The sequence below is a fragment of the Dipodomys merriami genome, unplaced genomic scaffold (genome assembly GCF_024711535.1).
Source record: "Dipodomys merriami isolate MVZ:Mamm:240054 unplaced genomic scaffold, mDipMer1.0.p SCAF_33, whole genome shotgun sequence".
NCBI lineage: Eukaryota > Metazoa > Chordata > Mammalia > Rodentia > Heteromyidae > Dipodomys > Dipodomys merriami.
This window is the reverse complement of record NW_027204826.1, coordinates 875,651-883,996: the sequence shown is the minus strand read 5'-3', so window position 1 is coordinate 883,996 and position 8,346 is coordinate 875,651. Positions and strand designations below refer to the sequence as shown.

Sequence of the window (8,346 nt, the reverse complement as noted above, 5' to 3'; positions counted from 1 at the left end):
CCGCCTCCCCCTGCCCTCCCCTCTCCCTCCCTCCCTCGTTCCCTCCCCCCTCCCCCTCCCGCCTCCCCCCCGCCTGCCCTCCCCCTCCCGCCCGCCCTCCCCCTCCCTCGTTCCCTCCCCCCTCCCCCTCCCGCCTCCCCCCCTGTTTCCCCCTCCCGCCTGCCCTCCCCCCCTCCCTCGCTCCCTCCCCCCCTCCCGCCCTCCCTCCAGGTCACCCGGTCCCAGGTGACCCGGGCTCGAAAGGCCCGGCGTGCGGCAGAGTGCTGGCCGCGGTCCCCGCGTCCCCCGCCGCCTCCCGTTCCTCCTCGAAGCCCGGCGTCCCCCACGCCAGGCCGCGGGCGACGGCAGCGGGCCGGGCCTCGCACACACAAGAGGACCAGCGGGGTCCGGGCCTGACGCGGGGTCCGGGCCTGACGCGGGGTCCGGGCCTGACGCGGGGTCCGGGCCTGACGCGGGGAGGGCTCAGTCCGCGGGCGGGGAGGAGCGGACGGCGCCTGCGCAGTGGGCGGAAAGGCGCCGGCCCGTTCCCCCCCCCCTCATCTCCTCCCCCCCCCCATCCCTGCGCGCGCCTGCGCACTGGGCGCGCCCGGCCTCCCGGAAGCGGCGAGCCGGGCCCGCGCCGCCACGTCCGTCTGTGGTCCCCGCAGCGCTCCGGGCCCGGCCGACGGCATGGGGCGCCTCCCAGGCCGCGCCGCCCCGCGCTCCGCCGCGCTGCTGCTGCTGGCGCTCCTGCTGTGCGCCCGGCAGGCGTGGGGCGCCGAGCTCACCTTCGAGCTCCCCGACAACGCCAAGCAGTGCTTCCACGAGGAGGTGGACCAGGGCGTGAAGCTCTCCCTGGACTACCAGGTGCGACCGGGGCTCCGGGGGGACCCCTCCCCGGCCCGGCCCGGCGCCCCCGGGGCTCCCCTCCTCCCCCCTGCCCTCCCCCCCCGGGGCTCCCCTCCCCGGCCCGGCCCTCCCGGGGCTCCCCTCCGCCCCCCTGCCCTCCCCCCGGCTCCCCTCCTCCCCCTGCCCTCCCCCCGGGGCTCCCCTCCTCCCCCCTGCCCTCCCCCCCGGGGCTCCCCTCCTCCCCCCTGCCCTCCCCCCCCGGGGCTCCCCTCCTCCCCCCTGCCCTCCCCCCCGGGCTCCCCTCCGCCCCCCTGCCCTCCCCCCGGCTCCCCTCCTCCCCCTGCCCTCCCCCCCGGGGCTCCCCTCCTCCCCCCTGCCCTCCCCCCCGGGGCTCCCCTCCTCCCCCCTGCCCTCCCCCCCCGGGGCTCCCCTCCTCCCCCCTGCCCTCCCCCCCCCCGGGGCTCCCCTCCTCCCCCCTGCCCTCCCCCCCCGGGGCTCCCCTCCTCCCCCCTGCCCTCCCCCCCCGGGGCTCCCCTCCTCCCCCCTGCCCTCCCCCCCCGGGGCTCCCCTCCTCCCCCCTGCCCTTCCCCCCCCCCCCGGGGCTCCCCTCCTCCCCCCTGCCCTCTCCCCCGGGGCTCCCCTCCTCCCCCTGCCCTCCCCCCCCCCCCCGGGCTCCCCTCCGCCCCCCTGCCCTTCCCCCCTCCCCCCCCCCCCCCCCGGCAGCGCCTCAGGGCCGCCCCCCCCCCCAGGACCCAGGGCCCGGCCTGTCCGCCCCGCAGGGGCTCCCACTGCGGCGGTTCCCCCCTCCCCTCCTTTTACAAACCCCACGTTTTGAGTGGGATTTGGGGTGGCAAAGGCGCTCTCGATGGCGGTGCAGTCTGTTGAGACCCGGCCACCCGTCCCCCCAGGTGGTGTGCTGAAGACACTTTTGGTTTTTGGTGGTCCTGCAGCTTGAACTCAGGGTGGGCGCTGTCCCTGAGGTTTTGTGCTTCAGGTTAGCTTCCACTCAAGCCACACAGCTCTGCTTCCGTGAGACTTGATTTTTGCCATATGGTGCACTAAAGCCAGTCCTGGACTCCCGTCTAACCTCTCCGTGGTCAGTGCCCATGGCTCACAGTTGCTGGGAGCAGCACTCAGGTCTGGGGTGGGTCCCAGGCAGATCTGGGGTTGGAGGGCCATTGGAACACACCTTGTCTGAATGGGCCCCTCCATCATGAGAGGTGCAGAAGGAGGCTTGTGCCCAGAAACAGCTTCGTGGGAAATAGAGATACAGGTTTGTGACATGTGTGGACAGCATGAAGATTGTGCATGTGTCTGCATTAACACAGGTAACTGGAACACAGTAAGGAAACAGTGATAATTATGTGGTTGGAGGGCCTGAGAGGCAGTGGTTACTGCCACCATCCTGTGCCAGGGCTGTCCACTGTGGCTTTAAACATCCCAGCAGCAAGCAAGATGCCTGCTGCTTTCCACAAAGTTTGGAAGCAGTTAACTGCATTAACACACACTCTCTTTCTCTCTGTCTCTGTCTCTGTCTGTCTGTCTGTCTGTCTGTCTGTCTGTCTGTCTGTCTCTCTCTCTCTCTGGTACACACATACTGAGGCTTTTCACTCAGGACTTGGATGCTGTCCCTTAGCTTCTCTGTTCAAGGATGACTTTACCACTCGAACCCCAACTCCACTTCTGTTTTTGTATTGGTTAATTGGAGATGAGAGTCTCATGGACTTTCCTGTTGGGGCTGTTTTTAAACCGAGATCCTCACCTCTCAGCCTCTTTTGAGTAGGTAGGATTGCCAGTGTGAGCCACTGGTACTTGTTCATGGTCACAGCCATTGACTACAGGTGTGATTTTTACCCTCTGTCATCTAACTTTCCTTGTTAGAGTTGGGGCTGAATGATTCCTGATCAATCCCTTTTTTTTGTTTGTTTTGTTTTGTTTTGGTCGGTCATGGTGCTTGAACTCTGGGTCTGGGTGCTGACCCTCAGCTCTTCAGCTCAAGGCAAGTGCTCTACCACTTGAGCCACAGTGCTACTTCCTAGTACCTCAATATATATGTGCCTCTTTTTGAATATAATCACTGCTGACTTTACTGCTACTATTTTTGTATCCAGTCATTGCTAATTTTACTGAAGGCTGCCATTTTTGTGTCTAGTGATTGACATCCTTACTAAATGTCACTAGACCCATTCAGCAAGCCCGGAGCAACCAGTTATTTGCAAAATGGAGCTAACAACCCTCAGGTGAAGTCGGCCTTACTGTTTTAGGCAACTTTCTTAACGCTGGTACCTCAGTTTCCTCTGCTATAAAATGGGGCAGGTTGGGCCGGGCGCTGGTGGCTCACGCCTGTAATCCTAGCTACTCAGGAGGCTGAGATCTGAGGATCGCGGTTCAAAGCCAGCCCGGGCAGGAGAGACCGTGAGACTCCTATCTCCAATAAACCACCAGAAAACCGGAAGTGGCGCTGTAGCTCAAGTGGTAGAGCACTCGCCTTGAGCTGAAGAGCTGAGGGACAGCGCCCAGGCCCAGAGTTCAAGCCCCACGACCAACAAAAAAAAAAAAAAAAAATGGGGCAGGTTGGGGTTGCCGTACTCCTGTGTATGAAAACTGGAGTCAAGCCCATAGAGACTCAAATCTCAGCCCTGGCACTTTCACACAGGGTGGCTGTGGCCTGGACTCTACTCAGGCCCAGCGAAGTGGACAGTATCCCTGCCCTGGGAGGTTGTGGAAGCTTGCAGGGCAGGAGTATTAGGGGGTCAGGCCACGGCGTCTGCTGAGCGTGTTGTGGGCTGAGCGTGTTGCGCATGTCGTTGCTTGTGGTGACAGGACATTCTGTGTGTTCCCCGATAGGTCATCACTGGAGGCCACTACGATGTGGATTGCTACGTGGAGGACCCTGCAGGGAACATTCTCTACCGGGAGACCAAGAAACAGTACGACAGCTTCACGTACCGGACCGAGATCAAGGGCGTTTATCAGTTTTGCTTCAGTAATGAGTTTTCCACCTTCTCCCACAAGACCGTCTACTTCGACTTTCAGGTGGGGGATGAGCCCCCCATTCTCCCAGACATGGGGAGCAAGGTCACCGCGCTCACCCAGGTGAGTGGAGAGCCTCCCTGGCTACTTCAGTGTGTAACTCCCCCCCCCCCAGTTTTTTTCTTGCCTCTGTATCAGCAAATGAGCAGGGTCACCATCTACTTCCATCTTCCTTTTTCTTCTTCACTCTGCCCCCTGCAGTATCCCGCATTCCAGCCTCTACTTTCCTTGTCACAGCATCTCTTTGAAAGTTATTAGCCCAGTACCAGTGGCTCACTTTTGTCATCTCAGCAATTTTGGAGGCTGAGATCTGAGGATTGCCATTCAAAGCCAGCTCAAGTGGACAAATCCATGAGACTCTTATCTCTAGTTAACCAGCAAAAAAGGTGGAAGTGAAGCTATAGCTCAAGTAGTAGAGAACCAGCTTTGAGTGGAAAAGCCAAGCAAGAGCATGAGGTCCTGAGTTCAAGTCCCAGTACTGGTACAAATACACAAGTGTGAGAAAGGCCCATCTACTTCTTAACACTGCTGGGCCATCGTCACATGTCAGTTCTGCTCACAGTCCCTTAGTGAGCTGTTGTCACGTGGCAGATCTGGGTGAACTGAGGGCTGGCAGGGCCAGTCCTGGGTGGACATATTTCGCAGGACAGTCACCTTTTTCATAGTTCGTTCATTTCAGTTTTGGCAATACTAGGATTTGACCTTGGGGCCTTGTGTTTGCAAGGCAAGAGCTCTGCCACTTGAGCTATGTTCCCAGTCGCACAAGATTGGACTCCTGTTCCAGGCTGCCCTCCCACCTCTCAAGCTCATACTTCCTTCCACATGCAGCAGTGTTTGTCATAGGACCCGGTTCTCCTCCCAGAGAAACTTGAAAGACAGGCGCAACCATCTCTGCCTGCACTTGTTCCAAACCAGAGTGGCAGCGTCTTGAGTGTCAGGGTGGGGGGCAGGTTCCCTCCTGGCTGCCCTCCAAGGTGGCCACGTGCTCTGTGGTTTGGGGTGTCAGGAGATCCTGACAGCCATCCCACCCTCCGTCCTCCTGAGCAGTCAGGATGCGGCTGCATTGTGGATAACTTACACACCAGCTACACTTGTCTATTCGTGTCCATTAAAATTAATGGAGCCATGTGCCAGTGGCTCATGCCTGTCATCCCAGGAGGCTGAGATCTGAGGATCGAAGCCAACCTGGGCAGGAAAGTCTGTGAAACTTTATCTCCAATGAACCACCCCCCAAAAATTGGAAGTGCAGCTGTAGCTCCAATGCTAGAGTTCCAGCCTGGAGTGAAAAAGCTCAGGGGTGGTACTTAGGCCTTGAGTTCAAGCCCCAGGACTGGCATCAAAAAAAGACTCCAAGTTCAAGCCTCAGTACTGATACATATACACACACAAACTTAAATCAGCAATTCACTTCCCTGTTTGCGTTGTATGAACACACTGTGCCTGGTAGAGGCCCTGGTGGCAGAAGGCCACTCTGGGAGTCTGCACTGCAGGGCCCTGGCTGATTGCCCTTAGCAGGTTGAGCGGAGGGTGGGGTTTGTATGTAAGATCTTTTGTAACTCTGGAGAGTTCTGTTGGGCTGATGAAACAGTGCCTCCGTGCGATAATATTTTGTAAGCCTGACCGCAAGGACTTCCTTGAACTAGTGTGGGGATCGGTAGGGAAAAAGCCCAAGGAACTAGGTCAGTAGTGCTGTTTCCCAAATCCTGCCTGCACGTTGGAGTTTGGTTCTCTTGTGGGGAGGAAGAGCTTAGGTTTCCTTCTCCTGCCTTTCTGAACATCTTTGTTTCTGCCCATCTTCCATAAAGGCATTCTTGAGCCAGGCTCCAGGCACTGGTGGATCACACCTGCAATCCTAGCTTCTTAGGAGGCTGAGATCTGAGGATCATGCACAGTTCAAAGCTAGCCAGGGGCAGGAAAGTTCATGCAACTCTCACCTCCAATAACCACCCAAAAGCCAGAAGTGGAGCTGTTGCTCAAGTGGCAGAGTACCAGCCTTGAGCAAAAAAGCTAAGGACAGTGCCCTGGCTCTGAGTTCAAGCCCCAGTACCAGCATTAAAAAATAAGGGAGAAAGAGGGAGGAAAGGAAAGAAGGCAGGAAAGAGTGAGTTTGGAGAATGAGCTAGTGGCTGTTTGAGCTATAGAAAAACCCCAAAGCATGCTTTGGAATCCCCATAACCTAATTTTAAAAGGTTTCTGAGTCCCTCATTCCTACCTTTAGTATCTGTGAGCTGCCACAGGTCTCCTGATTGCTGTAGGGACAGAGCTGAGTTGACTTGGCACACTCCCTGAGTCCTGGCTACACCTGGGAAGGGATACAGGGCAGTTTTAGCAGTGCGGCTGGGTCAGTTTGGATGCGGGTTAGTGTAGTTAGGTTCTTTGTTCCCTACCAGGCTACTTCACCCAGTCCACCTAAACAGTGGACGTGGCTGTCAGGTCCACTCTGGAAGCGTCACCAAGGGAAAGGAGGAACAAACCTGTAACTGCCACCATGGTGCCTGGCCCCAGAGGTCTGTGTGGAGTGGTCTCTCCTGGTACTGGGCACCACAAGCTGGCATGTGAAGGTCCCCTTGGAGATCAGTTTTCTGATGTCAGGAAAATTGGTTCTTGCGATTACTTGTCCGTGTGTGTGTGTGTGTGTGTGTGTGTGTGTGTGTGTGTGTGTGTGTGTGTGTGTGTGTGTGTGTGTGTGTGTGTGTGTGTGTGTGTGTGTGTGTGTGTGTGTGTGTGTGTGTGTGTGTGTGTCTGTGTGTGTGTGTGTGTGTCTGTGTGTGTCTGTGTGTCTGTGTGTGTCTGTGTGTCTGTGTGTGTCTGTGTGTCTGTGTGTCTGTGTCTGTGTGTGTCTGTGTGTATGTGTGTGTGTGTGTGATGGGGCTTGAACTCGGGGCCTGGGTGCTGTCCCTGAACCCTTGCTCAATGCTAGTGTTCTACTTTTAGCCACAGCTCTGCTTCTAGTTTTCTGGTGGTTCATTGGAGGTAAGAGTCTCACAGACTTCCTTGCCTGGGCTGATTTCAAACCTCCATCTTTAGATCTCAGCTTCTTGAGTAGCTAGGATGACAGGCCCCAGGCTTTGAGTCCATTTCGGAATCTGTGTCCTCCTTCCTGTGTGGTTAAGCCAGTGTTTTGCCCTTCCTTTTGCATGGTTACCTCAAGGATTAAATCAGAGCAGGTGCTGCATTAGTTAGGGTGTCCCAGGTAGCACCTGCAGGATGGGACCAGCACGTGGGTGGCTTGCTGGGCTCTGCCCTGCCTGTCTCTGAGCACTGTGACTGCGCCTGTCCCCCGTACAGATGGAGTCAGCGTGTGTCACCATTCACGAGGCCCTGAAGACGGTTATCGACTCCCAGACCCATTACCGCCTGCGGGAGGCCCAGGACCGGGCCCGGGCTGAGGACCTGAACAGCCGCGTCTCTTACTGGTCAGTTGGCGAGACCATTGCCCTGTTTGTGGTCAGCTTCAGTCAGGTCCTGCTGCTCAAAAGTTTCTTCACAGAAAAACGACCCATCCACAAGGCAGTCCACTCGTAGCTGGCGGCTCTGTGCCAGAGCCCCCGTGCCCTGCGTCCTCCCACCGCCAGGGCTGGTGTGTGACCCAGAAGAGCACTGGCAGTCCACACACACGTCTGGCCCCTGCACCCCACTCGCCTTCAGGCATCTGATTACATTATGTCTGCAACATCGACCACAAAGACAGCCGTAAGCTGGGGCTGGAACTCACACCTGTAATCCCAGCCACTCAGCTGAGATCTGAGGATCACCATTCAAAGCCAGGCTCTGCAGAAAAGTCCATGAGACTCTTATCTCCCAATTACCCAGCAAAAAGCTAGAAGTGGAGGTGTGGCTCAAGTGGTATAGCCCCTGCCTTGATTTAAAAAAAGGCCCTGCGTTCAAGCCCCAGTATAGGTGTGCACATGGCATGCACACGTGCGTGTGTGTACACACACACACATACACACACACAAATATTAACAGTCGGCAGAGGAGTAGCCATGGGGAGGCCAGTGGCCAGTGGCCTGGGTGGTAGGAAGAACAGATCCTTGGGGTCCCAGGGCCACATGATTCCTCCTCTGCTCCAGGATGTGGAGCATTGGGGCAGGTAGGGAAGCATGGAGCTCCTCCCACTGGACTTGGTTGCTATGGAAACCAGGCCCTCCCCAGGAGCAGCCCAGTGAGCCACGCAGGGACCAGGGTCTGGCCTTCCTGGCTTAGATGTGTCTCCTTGTATTGGTGGCTAATAAAAACTAAGTGTGGATACTCAGCAATGTCTACCTTGGTTTTTATATATATTGTTTCATATGTACACATGTACCTGATCATCCATCTGGAAAAATAACGCCATTTGCTGGTAAATGGATGGATCTGGAAAAAAGTTAATGTGATATATGTCAGGCTGAGAGACAAAGGCACATGTTTCTTTCATGTTGAGGTCAGATCTAAATTGCGAGGACATACACGGCCGTGTGCGTGTAACACACTGTCATCTACTGG

At 57.3% G+C, this 8,346-nt stretch overlaps 1 protein-coding gene across 1 annotated transcript; it reads left to right on the top strand.

Annotated features, from left to right (window-relative positions):
- Positions 1–603: 603 nt before the first annotated feature.
- Positions 604–8,116, top strand: Tmed3 (transmembrane p24 trafficking protein 3). Its single transcript, XM_070042773.1, has 3 exons — positions 604–846; positions 3,676–3,924; positions 7,150–8,116. The coding sequence occupies exons 1-3, from the start codon at positions 670–672 to the stop codon at positions 7,384–7,386; spliced, it is 663 nt and encodes a 220-aa protein (XP_069898874.1). The 5' UTR covers positions 604–669; the 3' UTR covers positions 7,387–8,116.
- Positions 8,117–8,346: the final 230 nt, after the last annotated feature.